The sequence below is a fragment of the Emys orbicularis genome, chromosome 4 (assembly GCF_028017835.1).
Source record: "Emys orbicularis isolate rEmyOrb1 chromosome 4, rEmyOrb1.hap1, whole genome shotgun sequence".
NCBI lineage: Eukaryota > Metazoa > Chordata > Testudines > Emydidae > Emys > Emys orbicularis.
In genome coordinates this window covers 108,763,150-108,781,391 of record NC_088686.1, presented here as the reverse complement: position 1 = coordinate 108,781,391, position 18,242 = coordinate 108,763,150, and the positions used below count along the sequence as shown (strand labels likewise).

General features: G+C 44.3%; 1 protein-coding gene across 1 annotated transcript in view; it reads right to left on the bottom strand.

The window, feature by feature from the left end:
* Nucleotides 1-10,523, bottom strand: part of LOC135878773 (SITS-binding protein-like) — a 69,139-nt gene extending 58,616 nt beyond the window's left edge. Inside the window, exon 1 of the mRNA XM_065404520.1 lies at nt 10,059-10,523. Within this exon, the coding sequence (XP_065260592.1) occupies nt 10,059-10,523 (465 nt within the window). The remainder of the gene's footprint in view (nt 1-10,058) is intronic.
* Between the last annotated feature and the right edge of the window lie 7,719 nt (nt 10,524-18,242).

Here is an 18,242-nt window from a genome sequence, read left to right as displayed (position 1 = left end):
CTGCGTCGTCCACAAACTTTATCAGCGATAATTTTATATTTTCTTCCAGATAACTGACAAAAAAATATTGAGTAGCATTGGGCTGAGAACCAATCCATAGGGGACCCCCATTAGAAACACTTCCCTAATAGTTGTTAATGGAGAATTAACAATGCTTTCATATCTATCAGGTAACTTGTTTTCAATTATTTTAACATGGGCCATGTTGATAGCCATAAAGAACATGGACAAGGAAGGGACCAAATGGGGAAAAGAAAAGCTGTGAATATACCATCCTCTGGGCCTGGCCAAAGGAGGAAGGGGAACATGAAGAACAGTAAAACCACTCAGGGAGGCTCTAGAGATGAGCTGTTCATTAAAGACGAAAAACCACCATTCAACCTTGGTTAGGTTTTATTCCCTCTCTCTAGCTTTTTCTATCCCTCCAGTAATGTTCTTTATAAAACAATAATTAAATGAAACACACACTGAGGTATAAAATGGCACAGATGTACTTTATCCAGTGGGCTGTCTTGACATTTATGATCTGCCTGTGAATAATTTCTCAAATATCTACCACCGTTTCTTGAGTTTTGCAATAGGCACTAGTCCACTGCAAGAAAGTCACAACAAAATGAATTCCCTTAGGTGGTAGCATACGGAAATTAGTGCCTCCATTTAAAACAAAACGCCTAGAAAATATTTCTAAAACAGTTTCTGCCAAATATGTCTAGTATATCTAAACAACGTAGTCATCCCAAACTCCTGCGAATAGAACCCTTCAAATGGACAGGCAATGGAAGTGAAAAGTGACAAATTCCAAACAGTTAAAAGGAAATATTACTTATCCAACATTCAACGTGTGGCACTCACTGCAACAAAATTATCACTAAGGCCCAGAGCTTAGCAGGATTATACATTTATACTCACAACAAGACTATCCAAGGTTACAATAGTGAACAACACAAAAACAAAACAGCAGTTTCAGATAGGATACAAACCCCCTTGCTTCAGGGCATAAACCAACTTCTGGGAATGGGGTGCAGTGGGGCAGGGTGTTAGAATGTCCATTCCTGGGGGGCAGGTTATCCCTTAACTACCACCTGCAGTTTCTTGCACCTTCCTCTGAAGCAGCTGGTGCTGACCACTCTCAGAAAGAGATTACTGGAGTAGACAGATCACTGGTCTGATCTAGTATTCTTACATTACTTTATAGCACAACACATTATCATATATTATCACTGTGACAGTGTACCCCATAAGGCTTTATGGGGGGGTGCTTATAAATGTATGTATGACATAACTGGAATATGTTTTGTGCTGCCTGTGCCATGTAATATATCTCCATAAAGGTTATGGTCTACTATATCTATTCATCCTATCTGTACACATATATCATTTTCTACTTGAGGTTAAGAATATGGGCTGTATACTTGCTTGGTTTCTAAGTAAGCTTTGTGAGGCATTTGATCAGTTTCTTGAGGAAGGAATTTGCCAGGTTAAGTACCTGATCAGGAAACACTTGGGGAACAATGCATCTTGGAATGCTCCATTCCACATAAGAAGTCTTCCTGGAGACATGCAAGATACCATGTGGACAATGGCTTCGGCCTGTAAAGACTGAGTCATGCAGGGACATGTGACTTGCCCAGGTGACTCCAGAACTCCATCTTGGAGCTGGACTTTGCATAGGAGGGAGGTCTCCACCCACAAGAGAGAGTCTATTTAAACCCGTGGGAGACCCCTCCATTTTGTCTTCAGCTGGCTAAGGAAGGAGCCTCTCCAACCCCCCCCCAGGATACTTGAAGGGAACTGGAACAAACAACAGTAACTACAGGGGGTGAGAGTGATTGCTGGACCCAGGCTAAAAGGAGATTAGCCTGTAAAAGGGAGCATTCTGGAACTGGTGAGGAACTTATCTGTATTTAGTTTGATTAGACATAGATTTGCACATTTTATTTTATTTTACTTGGTGACTTACTTTGTTCTGTCTGTTACTACTTGGAACCACTTAAATCCTACTGTCTGTATTTAATAAAATCACTTTTTATTTAGTAATTTACTCAGAGTATGTATTAATACCTGGGGGAGCAAACAACTGTGCATATCTCTCTATCAGTGTTATAGAGGGCGAACAATTTATGAGTTTACTCTGCATAAGCTTTATGCAGGGTAAAACAGATTTATTTGGGTTTAGACCCCATTGGGAGTTGAGCATCTGAGTGCTAGAGACAAGCACACTTCTGTGAGCTGTTTTCAGGTAAACTTGCCGCTTTGGGGCAAGTGATTCAGACCCTGGGTCTGTGTTGGAGCAGACGGGAGTGTCTGGCTCAGCAAGACAGGGTGCTGGAGTCCTGAGCTGGCAGGGAAAACAGAAGCAGGGGTAGTCTTTGCACATCGGGTGGCAGCTCCCCAGGGGGTTTCTGTGATCCAACCCGTCACAATCACCTTCTCCTCCTCATCCCCTCTCATTATAATAGGATGTGTTGGTATGTTACTGTATGTAGCCCTGGTTCAGCAATGTACTTAAGCGCAGAAGCCTGGCCAGAACCCTGGTTAATTACTTGGTTGGTTAGTCTACGCTGAAACTTATGCTGCAGTTTCACTGCTCCGCTGCCTGAGCTAGCTAGATTAAAGCTACCTTGGGTATGTCTACACCAGTTGCAATCATACTCTATGATTGCAATGCAGACACACTCAGTATGCGTGGAGTGAAGCATTAAAATAAAACCTTTCAATAAAGAAAATGGGTTTGTAGAGAGATGAGAAGCGCTAATATCCCAGCTGAGCTCTTTCCTTCAGGCAAGAGAAACAATCTGAAGAATCCTCCTTCTACTAAACATCTCTGTCCTACAATAGAATAGCATGCCTGCAAACCTGCTAGTTGCCTTTTTTCCCTTTCAGACATACGAGAAACTCATTGTTGGCCTTGAGACCAGATAGTCTCACATTTCAGAAGCTTCCACTCACAGATCTGGACAGACATTTATTCCTAGATTCTAGTGATATTTGTGGACACAGGACCTGTGCCCAAATATTTAAGTCCTTTCAAAATGATCGGATCTGATTTCAGTTCTGCTTCTAGTAAATTAGTAGTAATCAAGGATGCTTTGCTGTACATTTAATATATGGCACCTTTCATTCTGGAGACCCAAATTCCAAGGGGCTGTGAAGACAGCAGGACAAATTCTGCCCTCAGTTACATCCGCTTAAGTCTAGAGGAACTCCAGTGATATCTGAGCCTCTCTAGATTTACAGTGGTAAAAATGTAGGCAGAATTTGGCCTACAGATGTTTATAATAGCAAGCACTGTTTTCCATCTCCATATTTTAAGATATCCCAATGGTTAATGCTGTAACAATCTATGTGACCACAGAGCTGAACCTTCCAATTTAGCCATCCTCAACTGGAACATGTTCCTCAAGTCTCCACTCAGCTAACTGTGGATTTACTCCTGGCTTCTGTAGAAGTCAATGGGAGCAACCCATTGACTTCAATGGGAGCAGGAGTGGGCCCCATATTTGCAAACACTGGGTTACTAATAAAAGGTTCTTTCCCATAAGGGCTGGACCAGATTCAATGGAGCTATATCAATTTATGACAGCAGGGAATTTGGCTCTCCATCAATCCAGTAACTATGTAAGCCGTGCTTAGCACGATACCATAGGCTTACTGATCTTGCCATAAGGTTTCCAGGCAGACATCATGCAATAAATAACTCTGAGGATAATCCTAACATTGGCTATTTACTGCTCTTATTGTAATCCCAGACTTTAAAAGGACTTTCTTCCTCAGAACTTGAAAGTCTCTCCTGTTTTCTCTAGCATCCAAAATGCTACAACATGGCAGGCCACGCTTGCTTTATGACATTAGCACAGGGTAAGCACAACTCTGTATGTTTCATATTAAATACACAGCTGACTGTTTTATTTCATAACCAAAAGAACTGATCAAAGCACCATCTTCCCCGTGCTGCTTGGCCTCTCCACTGGAAGACAAAGGAGCTAGTTCTAGTCCTGGATTACGTTGGCTTCTGCTAACTAAATACCAGGGGAACGGGTGTCAGAACATCCTCCATAAGCAGGCTGCAGCCGTGTCCTCCCAGCCACTGGGGTTTCTGCAGCTGGGCAGTGTCACCGAAGAAGTGTCAGCGCTAGCTGGAGAGGACTCCTGGCCAGGAGATGTGCTGCTTCAGCAGAATTATCATGCAAAGGAGCTTCTGCACCTCCTGTGTCACGTGGAGGGAGGGGGAATTGGTGTGGCAGTCCTGCATGGGGTAGGGATAGGTTAGAGAAAAGGCCACAGGATCCTCAGTTACATAAATTCAATTGTCCTAAATGCCCTGTGCAAGTGGCACCAAGAGGTTGCAGTAGCGTAGGCTGGGGAAGCAGCCGCACGGAGTGGGCTGAAGGGATTATTACTCTGCGGCTCAATGCTCTGGCCCCAGCTAGGGTGTGTGTTTGCATCCTTCACCCTTTCATGCTTCACACTCACGAAGCCCAACTGCTCTGACTTTCTGCAGGGCGCAAGGAATGCTTTGAGCCTGCCCATGTGATACATAGGTCCCGTCCAAAAAATTCCTGTAGCAACTGCGTAGGAGCCTCTACAGCCCACTGCAGTTCTTATTCAAGGCACTGTAAATTAGGGTCTATACACTATGTACAGGTTTCAGAGTAGCAGCCGTGTTAGTCTGTATCCGCAAAAAGAACAGGAGTACTTGTGGCACCTTAGAGACTAACAAATTTATTTGAGCATAAGCTTTCGTGGGCTACAGCCCACTTCTTCGGATGCATAGAATGGAACATATATTGAGGAGATATATATACACATACAGAGAGCATGAAAAGGTGGGAGTTGTCTTACCAACTCTGAGAGGCCAATTAAGTAAGAGAAAAGAACTTTTGAAGTGATAATCAAGATAGCCCAGTACAGACAGTTTGATAAGAAGTGTGAGAATACTTACAATGATTCAATGTTTGTAATGGCTCAGCCATTCCCAGTCCCTATTCAAGCCTAAGTTGATTGTATCTAGTTTGCATATCAATTCCAGCTCAGCAGTTTCTTGTTGGGGTCTGTTTTTGAAGCTTTTCTGTTGCAAAATTGCCACTTCTTATCAAACTGTCTGTACTGGGCTATCTTGATTATCACTTCAAAAGTTTTTTTTCTCTTACTTAATTGGCCTCTCAGACTTGGTAAGACAACTCCCACCTTTTCATGCTCTCTGTATGTGTATATATATCTCCTCAATATATGTTCCATTCTATGCATCCGAAGAAGTGGGCTGTAGCCCACAAAAGCTTATGCTCAAATAAATTTGTTAGTCTCTAAGGTGCCACAAGTACTCCTGTTCTTTTTACACTATGTACAGAATCTCATGTGCTACATGGTACATTTAAGCCCTGTCCATACAACAGCTGAAACCATGCTAGCAACATATATATTCTTGTAACATCTCAGGCCCATCCTTGCTACGTTATGAGAATATATATTATGGGGGGGAGCTAGCAGTGAGCCTAGTTTGCCTACCGCTTCCTATTATAAAAGATTGTTGTGACCTTTTCTCTGAGAAGCTCTCAGACCTTCATTCTTTGTAATAGGCCTTTGATATTCAGCCGGGGAGATCCTCTTGGGCTACAGAAATGCCTTTTCTTTCTCCTAGGAAATTCCATTCAGGTTTGGCTGAGACATATGCAACTGTAGATTTTAAATCACCGTTTCCCTTTTCTCGCTTGCGTCCCTCAGGGAACTTTTGGCAGCCTGCCCAAATGGCTGAACACACCAAGGGTGGGCTCAAGCCAGGGCCACAGCAGGCAGCTGCCAAAATAGCCAGAGCAGAGTGTGGGGAGAAGAGTGCCCATCCAGGCTCTACTCACCTATAAGTCCCTGGAACCAGCACATGGCCCCAGTGACCTGTTTACACACACACACACACACACACACTTACTTACTTACTTATACCCCAGGGCACCGCATGGAGCAGAAACTCGGCTCCCTTAACTACTAGGCAAGGAGAGAGAGAGACACACACAGACAGACAGACATGGCAACACCCAAATTCTCATATCCTGCAAATGGCACCAGACACCAACCCCCCATTCCGGGGGCAAGACGTGGGGCAGGAGCTCCCCCGACTCTGGGGGTTGGGGAGAGCAAGAGCCAAGCTGGAATGGGCTTCTTCCTGGACCTAGCACCTGGACTCAGCAATCCAATCTCCTCCCACCTTCCCACATAACAGCCTTCTCCTACCACTCACTAATGTTGGTCCTGTAGCTCACGTAGCAGCAGTCTGTGCCACAATGCTGAAGGCTCGGGATTCAGATCCTGTTGACGATCCATGATTGGGGGAGTTGTTATAGTTGCATGTAACAGAATCTGTTTTTACCCTAAGCCCCCCCCCCCCCCCCACTATTGCTCAATTACACACAAAAAGCTGCTTTAAAAGAACGTATGCAGTGTTGTTGTAGCCATGGTGGTCCCAGGATAAGAGAGAGACAAAGTGGGTGAGGTAATAACTTTTATTGGACCAACTTCTGTTGGTGGGAGACTTTCACCAACAGAAGTTGGTCCAATAAAAGACATTACCTCACCCACCTTGTACCTTTCAAAATAATGTTATTTATGTTGAAGAGTCAAGCACCTGAAAGTTAGGAAGTGCCAGATTTAGGATTACAACCATAATTCAGGTATGCATTATGCATTCAGGTCTTTACACAATCTTACTATTATATCTGTAGGATCCTGCATTATTCTGCGCACAAAATGGATGCCCACTGAGCCAGTAATTACAGTTGCATGAGCAGTCATACATGGTTTTCCTAATGGTGCTCAACATTGCAATCTAAATAACGTTCTTTTAACATAGTTTGTGTGTGTGAGAGAGAGAAGTTTTGAGTTTGTGGTGACTGGTTCTTTAGCTTCAGGAAGGCAATATAAGAGACTGGACAGGCTGCCAGGAGGAAATCCAAGAAGAGAGAGTTTTTAAATGTTTCCTTTGCAAAAGCTGCTAAATATTTTAAACAAATATTATGAAAATTCAGTTTTCTGAAGTTACTGTATTGAACTTGAAAACCATTTCAGTCACTAAAGTGTAAAACATGAGTCTTTACACCCTACTCCAAGTGCAAATCTCAATGCATCCTTAACTATCGAGTCCCTATTGATGCCTCCATAATACATGTATATGTATTTCCCCCACTAAATTTCCCTCCCAAAAATTGTACCAAGGTCCCCCAGTACTAACAACGGTGCCTCTCCTCAGCAAGGCAAGCAAAACAAATTTGGAGATTCCAGGTCAAGGTGTTTTGGTGACATGATGAACCAAAAAAACCGCTAAGAATATTTTTCAACAAGCTCCTGCCACTCCATAATACAAAACAAAGACAAACCTGGAAAGTATCAAGAGTTACGTGGCTTTTCCCCCCTTGCCTCCTGGTTTCCTAAACCACCTAAATACAATCAATTATATTATTTCAGTTCAAATGCTCTTGTTGCCTCTGCCCTTTCTAAACCTTTCCTTTTTGCCAAGCAGCAGGATCAGCGAGACTTAACCTCCCACATGACTTCAAATCTCTGGCAATTAGAACAAGGCCTCTTGGGTGCCTCCGTGAAAGCCCAGACATATTTTAAGGGGGAATGGGGATTTCTGGTTGTTTAAGCATTAGCAGCTAGTCCCACTTACCCTCAACTACTAAAAAGAATGACCAGCTCCTAACTCTGTGCAGTGATTCATGCAGAATTGGGGTCCTGGGGAGGGAAATTCAGCTATTTCAAGTGGGCGATTTCAGTTTGTATTTAGCGTTACAAAGGAACAGCCGAGTCCATGAAAAACAGGCGCTACCTGCCAAACAACTGTGACTCAAAGCCAGCCATAGATTACTTTAACATATCTGGGCCTGATCCTTAGCTGGTGCAAACTGAATAAGTCAATGGAGTCACGTTAACTGACACTAGCTGAGGATCTGGCCCTATACGTGTAACTAGGGAATGCAGTCAAAACAAGACATAGAACCACATGTCACAGGATTGTTTCTATCACTCAGCAGAGAGAGAGGATTTATTGGTGTCACACGGTGCATCAATAAATGGCTTTAACTGTTAGGGGGGCTTATTTTTATTTTCTGGTGTAAACTTCTAAGCACATGGAGACAATCTGGGGCAGATCTTCAGTACAACCGTAAAAGCGAGCCAGCCGGCCAGCAACAACATTTATAATTTAGCCTATGTTCTGATAAAAGGACAGCTAATTTGCTGGATTGTTTCCGAAAAGCCTTTTATTTCCTTTTCATTTTCTCCTCTCTGACTTGTTCTGTTGCTGCAAGTTAGAGACCCTGTTCATCTCACCCAGCTTAATCCCTTTCACCTTTTATAACCACATTCACCCCCTCCTCCCCACTGGCCTGGATTTGAACCTGTAAACGTCTGAGGAGTTTCACCTTCCCCTGAAGTCAGCAGGAGTTGGGGGCTCTCAGCATCGTGAAGGATCAGACTCCTGTTTCCTAACTTTTTTGAAACACCTATGTGTGTCGGAGTCCTGTCTTATTCTGATTTATTCAAATCTACAAGAGAATAATTATTCTTTGTCTTCTGATAATATGAAATGCGTATTCATGGCTCAGGTTCCTATGGGGTCCCTTTGAGACTGATCCTAAATGTCAAGCAAAATTTCTGAACTCGGTAATGGTTTAACTACATTGTAAAATATTTTTTATTTGGGTGCTAGTGAGGGACAAATTCTATTGAAAAGCAGGGCCAATCCACTCCAGTCCTCAAGTTGAATGTTTCACTAAGGTGGAGGAATTTGGCCCAGAGTATTAAAATAAAGATCCTCCGCTGATGTAAATCGATATAGCTCAATTGACTTCAGTAGCTGATTTCTACCAGCTGAGACTCTGGCCCACTCCCTGTTTCTGACTTTCCCCACATCATATTTTCCAACCGTTTTTGATTTTTACTTGGAAAATGATCAACTCTATCCTACTCATCACCTTGGCAGTATAGATCTGAAACAAATTAAAACAAATCATGCACGTAGGCAACACTCACCGATTACATTCAAAAATTTCTCCAAAGCAAAGTGTGTTTTAAATGTGGATTTACTGTACAGATAGCAGAGATGTCGATATCTAGACAATGTATAGATCAGAAAAAAAAATCAGATTTTATTAATGTTCTCAGTGCTGACACCTGATGTATCAGGAGAAAGGAAAGTGCCGTGCTCAGATACAGACAAGTTGATTCATTCTTCCCTTTCCTAAATATTGTATAACAACAAAATACTCTTAAGTGCTCTGTAAGTCGCAAGAACATCACACAAACTGAGGGAACACAAGAGGAAGTTCCCCAACTTTTAGCATAGACAGAGAAGCAAGTTCTGAAACCTGGTACAGCCAGGAGATTTCAGTGCCAGTGCAAATATGCAGTGTGTATTCATTTTACATAAGTTCTTTTTAGTTACAAACAGAGGAAGGAGGGTGCTGCCGTTCTCCCACTGGGGCCATTGGAATAAATCTATTGTGACTGTTTAGGAATAACCTTTTCTAGCTTTTTGGTTTTAAACACCATTGTTATTTTGTGTGTGTTGGTGTATATATGTATGTATTCAGTCTCTATCTAAATGTGGCTTTCCTGCCCTCTAGTTAACACCACATCACTATGAGGAGGTAGCTACAGTGACTGGTTGAGTATTATTATTAGTATTATTAGTTGAGTATTATTAGAGTATTATTAATGGTGACAGTAGCACCCGGAGTGCTTTGGAGCACCCATCTGTCTAGGATTTTGTATGATCACCCCATCATTGTGTGGTCCAGGTGCCTTCCACAAAAAGTAAGCACACTCCCTCTCTCTTCCAGCCCTCTCAGCAGGACAAGCTTAATGGTTTTTTTTTAATTTGATTTTATTTATTTTTAATTATAATAAATATGTGAGGCCAGATCCTCCACTGATGTAAATTGGTGTGGCTCCATTGACTTCACTGGAGCTACGCTGATTTATACCAGCTGGGGATCTGGCCCAGAAAGCACCAGGATGCATTAATAAAACACCACATTTGTTTTATAACTAAACCAAATCCTCATTACCTTTAGTGTAATCTTGCAGTGCAGAGGAGTCCAGTTTATCCTGTAGCACTCTGTGCCGGCGGAAGGACCAGGTTCAAGGGAGATCTCCAGATCCGCCGTCGCATCCCAGGTATAGCAGAACTCCGTCTTGTTGAGCCAGCACAAGTTCTTCACAAAGGGCTGCTCCATGTCTGGGAAGTTGCCCACAATGATCTCCACCAGGGTCTTCTCCTCGCTCAGGGTCTGCAGGACGAGGGAGTGAGACCTTCGCTCCCAGATGAGACCACTGGTGCTCCCTCTCAAGATCCAGTTCTTGTTTGGCTGGTCCACCACTTGCCAGTAAATAATCCCGATGGTCATCACAAAGAAGACAGCCACCCCGAGGCAGGCAACAGCTCCCTTCCAGGTCTCATTCATTTCCTTGAGACCAGAGTCCCACGTCACCTCTGGGATCGGACTCTGGTTCCTGGGACGAGCATGGGGCATTTTACACAAAATTATTAAAGCAATCTCGCAAGGAAATGCTTCTGCTTCAGGACACGGAGCTCTCTCTTTCGGAACCTGCTGGGAAGCTCTCTTTAACTTTGGTTATTTCCCCCTCCTCTCCAAAAATAACTTCACAACTTCCCCCTCCCAGAAATAAAAACAAGTAAAACCACTTCTCAAAGCTTTCTCCACCACTCAGCACATGTTGCTAAAGGTGAAGTTATTCTAGTCAGCAGTGCACTAGCTGTAGAAAGGGAGAGTGCCTGCAAAATATAGCTGTAAACGTGTGGTGTCAGATCCATCCCCCCTGCCAGATTTGTCCCAGGTGCTTGAGCTGCGACGTTTCTCTGGCATGCCAAACTGTGCCTAATCAGGAACACTGTCTGTGGTCCTATAGAGACAAACATGCATTGAAAAGCTTGGATCCTGTATAACCATTAGATTGGGAGTAAAGGAGGGGGGAGTGGGCAGCAGCAGCTGTATAGGGAAAATGCAGCGTTCAAGTCTCCACGCAGCTTTGGGTTCAGGCTTGCAATGCAGCGTTAAAGGGACATGTGGTGCAGCGAAGATCACAGTGGATATTTGCTGATTATAAAGAGAAGGGTGTGAATGGGATTCCCCAAAAGTGCAAGTCACTCAGGTAAAAGTATAACAAGTTCTTTAGCCCTTCCTCCGCCAAATATAAGAGTTAGATGAATCTACCTGTTGCGTAGTAAAAACTGGAAGCTGTCTGTAAAGCATAATTTCATTCAAAACCTCATCTGGTGTAGATCAGTGTAATTTCCTTGATGCCCATGGAGATATGCTGATTTACACCAGCAGAGGATCAACTCTCGTTGCTCGGCACTTGGTTGGGTTTCCTGCATGTAAAATAAGCGTTTGTTTCCAAGTAAAAACATTGCTTGGCTTTTTTCCTTCTCTCAAAGAGAAACACTGATCCTAGCACATCTGCTCAGGTTTAGGTGAAGTCTCTGTGCTAGTCACACTTCCCTGTAACAGTAACCACTGGCATTAACGTACGCTGACCCATGTCATGCAGGGCTATTAATCTTCGGAAGTCTGACCCAGCTCAGATGACTGGATCCAGGAAATAAAGCTGAATCTTTTTGCGCACTCACTGTGTCATACTTCCTATTCAACAGGGGCATGCCCAGGCCTACAATGTTATTTATATTTATTTTGCACAGTGTGAGAGGAGAATCGGGCCTCCTTTGAACTAAGAGGCTATATATGAGGGTGATGTTATGGGTATTTGTTCTTCGCAGGGCATTTCAATTTCTGCATGGTGGCATTGCCATGAAAAGACAAGATGCCATCTCCCTGACTCAGAAAGAGGCATAAACACAAACACAGAGATAACTGGGTTTAGTCAGGTACCTGTGGTCCCCAGCTCCACTACAGGAATGGGCAGTCTCCCCCTAGATCTCCACTTGCAGGACTCAAAGGCCCGATTCTCCTCTCACACTAGTTTCCACAGAGAGCATGATTCATTTCATCTCACTAAAGGCAGGTAAAAATTAACTGGTGTATTTCCCAAATGTTACCTTGTCATGTAAGCAGCTGTCGCCGATGCACGGATGTCATGTGACCGCTAATGAGATGGTTTTGATTCTCAGTACATTTCCAGGAAGAGTTCCAAGTGCTGGCTTTATCCTATCAATTCCCACAATTTGGGACCCAGTTACCTAAGAGACCACCTGTCTCCCACACCATGCTGCCACTATGGAGACCGGCATGTTTGAGGGCAATCGATACAAACAAATGCAAGTGGATATGAGGGCATTTTCTTTGAATTCAAGAGATCCTGTCACTTCCCTGCTTGGTCCTCCAGAGACTGGATTCATTCACTTCCAGGCAGGCTGCTAAGCCTCTTTTCTCCTAGGCATTTAGGCCCAGATCCAGCAAAGCATTTAAGTGGGAACTTAATTTTAAGCATGTGACTAGTCCCACTGACTTCAGTTGGATTACTGATGTGCTTAACTTTAAGTGCTTTCCTGGATCAGGGCCATAGTGGGGCTGGGGGGCTCCAAAGGGGAGAGGCTGGAGATGGGTGAATTATATGAAGTTTCTCACTATAGGAGGCAGTTGGAGAGAATGCCTTTAATCTTTTTTGTGGGAGTCTATTTGAAAAAATGGCCTCTGGAAATTTGATGAATCAGCATATAGTGACATTTTTTTTAGCTTTTCTAATGGAGTGCTTTACACTTTGAGAGGTGGATAGAGTGCTGGAGATGTGCCAGAGATAACAAAATAAAATCAAATAAGTGTTCGATGACTTCGCTACTTTAGGAGTAATACATCTCTCCAAACTTGGACTACGCCTTCACTGCAAAGACTGTGTTTACATTGAGATATCTAACACAGTCTAAAATCCTGGCGGAGACAAGGAATTGTATTTTTCACCTCGTTGTAGCTAGTCAAGGTCAACCTTCTAGCTTCCACCTATGGATGACTTTGGTTAGCTACATCAAACTCCCCGTGACTTGTCTCCTCTAGGATTTGACATCAAATTAGCGATCTCAGTGCAAACACACAGCTTTTCTATGCAGTGAAGCCAAAGCCTCATACTCAAAGCTTTCATACATCCCTCACACCCTGTATCTGTGTTCTGTACTCTGTAGGCCAGATCCTTGGAAGGTGCAAATTAGCATAGCTCCATTGGCTGCAATGTAACTAATCCAATGTATACCTGCTGAGGATCTGGCCCAATAAATCACTCTTTCATTTTAACCTAGATTTTGAGCTCTTTGGGACAAGGGCTGTGGTTATTACATGGTTTATGATGTGCCTGGAATATATTTGGTTGGTTCAAATATTATTATTTTGGTCAAGCCATTTCCTATCCGTTTGATTTAAATAATAAATTCCCAGCTCTGATATAGTGCTTTTCATCAGTCGATCTCAACACGTTTTACAAATAAGTGGCTGATTTTGTTAGCCACGTGGCCACCAGTGAGCATATCACAGCTTTCATAGCACATGATAGTGTGCTAGGGTCTGTATTCAACAGCCCTTTACAGAGGTTCAGAAGAATCCTTTGAAAGGAGCAAAACTCCTCTGAAATACCCAACATGCAGCCATGGAAGTTAGCTGGGAATTAAAAAAAAAAGGTGCATGGAGACGGAACAGTGTCTATTCACACTGTGCACGCTTTGGATTGGATACATGCACAGGTGCCGACTCAGTGAGTGCTCTGGGGCTGGAGTACCCACGGGGAAAAATTAGCGGGTGCTCCGCACCCACCAGCAGCCAAGCTCCCCCTCCTTGCCTCCTTCTCCCCCTTCAGCGAGCTGCATCCCCACTCCTCCCCCGCCCTCCCGCCGCCTAACAGCTGTTTGGCGGCGCTTAGGACTTTCCACTCAGGGGAGGAGGCGAAGAAGAGGCAGGGCAGGGGTTGGGACTTGGGGGAAGGGGATGGAATGGGGGCAGGAAGGGGGCAGGGCTGGGGTGGGGGCCGAGCACCCACCAGGCAGAGGGGAAGTCGGTGCCTATGGATACATGTTATGTGGTATGTTTCGGTGCCTTGATTAGCTAAGTGCAACTCTCGGAATCAGGTGTTTAGTGCAAATACTAGAGAGACAAGCTGGGTGAGCTGACCTAAAGAAGAGCTCTGTGTAGGTCGAAAGCTTGTCTCTCTCTCACCAACAGAAGTTGGTCCAATAAAAGATCTTACCTCCCCCACCTTATAGCTAATATCCTGGGACTGACACGGCTACCACAACACTGCATAGCGAAAATACTCACAGTTATGGATTTGATATGTGCTGGCTGCAAACGTCCTGTAGCATTTGTTTAAAAATTCACTGTCCAGATGAACAAACCTGTAGGTATGCACACAAGGGACACAAACACTGTCAAAGCAAGTTCATTTTGAAATCCAAACGCATATTTACAGAAATGTTTCTTGCCACAATCACGCAGCTCTAATCAAGAGAAAAGGGAAAACTAATGAAAATGTGCGGAGATACAGAGAAACAGTTATAATTGCATATTGACATCTAAGCGCAGACTCTGATCCTGCAATCTGCAATGCTGAGGCAGAATGCCGTGCTGGCATCAAGCCCCACTGACTTCAATGGATGATTGTGCAACGGTCTGCCCACGTGCCCTTAGGGATGAGGATCGCATTCAGTGCGCTAATGAAGACTTCACTCCTGGGTACACAGCCCCAGAGAGATGATAAAACAAAGGCTCTCCATTCACGGAGGAGGCAATAGCAGTGGAAGATCACCTGGCCAGGACATGGAGCGTAAACTATTTTTAATTTTTAATTTTATTTTTATTGCTTTTATTTTGTGATTTTTTTTCTTTGTTGTCAATCCAACACCAAATAAACCTTATTTTGCTTACAGTACCTGGAACAATAACGTGGGGACAGGGATTGCTGGACACAGCTACGGGAAGGAAACTGGCTTCAGACCATAATGGAGGCTGAGTCAATGAAAAAGTAACCTCAGATCCAGAGGGGAGAGATAGAGATAAGCATCCAATCAAAAGCAAAGAAACCATGAGGGCCTGCCCACGAGAGGAACAAGAGCTAGTATAAGTCAGCGTGGGCACAGGGAGAACTTGGTGGTTGCAGGGCCGAGTACCAACTGGCCACCTTAACCAAAAAATAACCGAAACCAACATTTTTTACGCAGTACCATATCCCAAATAAACCACACCTCAGAGAAGAGAGAAACAAACTCCCTCCCTCTCCAGAAACGATGGTCACCCCTACCCCACAAGCACTGAATTAAAAAGGAAACTCACAGCGTTGAGCTTGGCTCTGAAGGATATTGCAGAATTGCATGTATCAAGGTAGAGACGATTCCATAGTCACAGACTTTTGATGGAAGAGGCCTTACCAAGTTATGCCATCAGGTGGCCAGCAGTTCCATCCTGCAGATTTTAGTAGCCACAGCAGAAGACGGGGCAGCACACAATCCCTCAGGCAGAGCAGTCCAGTGTTATCCAAGGCTTCAAAACACTACCAGTGATATCTTGAAATGCACTTGCTGAGCAACAGGCAGCTACTGCAGCTGTCAGAGCCAATGTGTCAGCGATGCTTGTGGGTGGATGCCCTTGAACAATCGTGCTGCTGGGCTCTACAAGAGCCGGGAGTGGTTTTCAATGATAGTCCTTAAATGAAATACCTTACAGCCATCCAGCATAAAAGTCATGCAGATATAGATCTACTGCAGGAGGGTCCGTGAGAAAAGGAGGGTGCCACATAACGGCGTGGAGCATTGTTGGGTCCATGCTGGCTGACAGCAATTTGAAAATGGCGTGAGCCAGCCCAGAAAGGAAGTATGCGGCGGAGACAGCAGAAACATGGGATTTTAAAATTAAACACTGGAACTCATCTGGCTTCCCACAATTCATAGTGAAAACAATCCCAGGATGCACGCTGTTCAGCAGTGATGCAAAGGACCATGGGATACCCCCAGAGAATGCTACGCCCCCAGAGAATCCCACCATGTGCTCACACGATGGGAACTGAAAACGGAACAGGCATTCCGCGTGCACGCTATTGGTGTGACTCCAGACTGGGAGTTACCTGACGCACATCAAATAGCTTCAGATTAACCCCCCTGTGTAGACACACCCTTAGAGAAAAGGATACAAATTTTCAAATAGTTTGGAGATAATTAAGTGCCATTTTTGGCCATTGACAAAACCTGAGCTGCTAGACTGAGTTTCCAGCCAGATATGACCAGTCGGTCTGGGCAAAACCCCAACTGCAGATAGACAAGGCCCAGAACAAGCAAGATCCTCCAGACTCACCCTTGTTCAGCCAGCACTTGGCTACCACCTGCTCACTGCCTATCCAGACAGGGCACTGATTTTGAGGGTGGTAGCTGCTATTGCTGCTTGGTGCCTACCAGTAGAATGCTCCAATCTTGTAGGGGGACAGACATTAGCCCGGAGGGGATTGCTGTGCTAGCCATGGAGAGGGAACACTATTTCCCACAGAATACAGCCAGTAGCATCCATTTGAAATGGCTGCAGTTGCAATCAGACCTGATGCAAGAGAATCCAATCAGCAAAAAGAAAAACAGGAGGTAAAATGGTTAATCAAAGGCATAAAGTTACCTAGTATTAGCTTTAAGTCATGATAAATGAGGCTCATCACTTAATCCAGACGGACCCTAGCAGAGGCCTGGCTCACATTAGGAGGCTACTCCTGTGCTACCTTCTGCATCCTTTTTACTTTTCAGCTGACGATTCTTAGTGCAACTTCATCATACCTGCGTAGGAGAAGGTCCTAGTTATCCAGCCTCTAGCATCAGCAGCTATGACCCAACCGCAGTGGGAAATACTCACTAGGATTTGATCTGGCCACGTGACTGTGAATTAAACCTACCACATGCACTGAAGCTATTCCAGACTTTCTCTTCCCCTGCTCACTGCCATTTCACATCTTTCCTACAAAGCAGGCTGTGCTTTGAGTTCTGTTATGGAGAGAAGCACACACACACACACACAAATAAGTTTCATTCCTAGCAGTTTCTCCTTTACTTACCTGCCAAGATCCAAGTTTAGGATTCTCTATTTCCCCAGAAATGGCTGCTGACACTTAAAGCAGAACATTTCCAGGCCCTGTCTTAGGCCTCATTATGTAGGCGATGTCAGTGGAACTGCTCATGACAGTAAAGGGAGGCATCTGCATATATATTTGCAGGATCAGAGCCTCAGGTGCTTGTGATATTAGAAATTTGCAAGGGAAACAAAACGTTCTGCACTGAAAGCATGGCAGGTGAATGAGAGGAGATGGGTCCAGATGGTCTGTATAAAAATATGACTGGGTTTGATCAAACCCAGACTCCACTGCTCATCTATGGAGGCCTTGATGGACCTGTATCCCTAATAGCAAGGATTTGGCAACAGCTGGGAGCTGAAATCCTGACACATTCAGGCTCCAGGGCAATGGTCAGGAATCGAGCTGGTTGAAATATTTTTCATGCAAAACTTTTTGTCAAACAACCAAAAGAACCAGAAAGCACAAGAACAACAACAAAGGCTTTTTCTCTAGACTGGACACGTTTGCAAAAGGCTTCCTTTTTAATTTTAAATATATTTTCTAGTTTTTCCTGGAAAGTTCACTAGAAATTTCAACATTTCAGTGTTTGTTTCCCCTCCTTCTGCCACCAAATGCAACACAAAGACTGATGCTGAGGTTTGCTAGTTTCAATCCCCTGTACCAGGGTGACCCTGCTTGGAACACTCTCCCATGGCAGCAGGAGCGCCGCCAGCCTTTTTGCCGCCCTAGGTGGCGGAAGGCCCTGCCCCCGAAATGCCGCCCCCGACAGAGATGGCCGAAGATCCAGCCGCCGTGGTCACCGCCCCCCAAATGTTAGTGCCCTAGGCGACTGCCTAGGTAGCCTAATGGGTTGCGCCGGCCCTGCATGGCAGGCCGTGGCATGACAGGTATGCCGGCCTCAGTTTTGCCTCTCAGGTAACCCAAGGACTCTATGCCTGTGTTACGCAGACAAAACTACACAAGATCATTTTAGGGGGCAAGACAAAGATGCCACATTTATTATGATAACACAATTTGATTTATGACCAATAACTAATACCTAATTACCTATACACACATCCACACAAACACATTCACACACACATCCATCAGATGTTCTGCATCTGCTGTATAGTTACCAGTCCTGAACATAGCTTGAGTTCGTGGCTTGAGTTCGCAGCTTGGGTTCATAGCTTGTGGTGGCTAACTGGCCA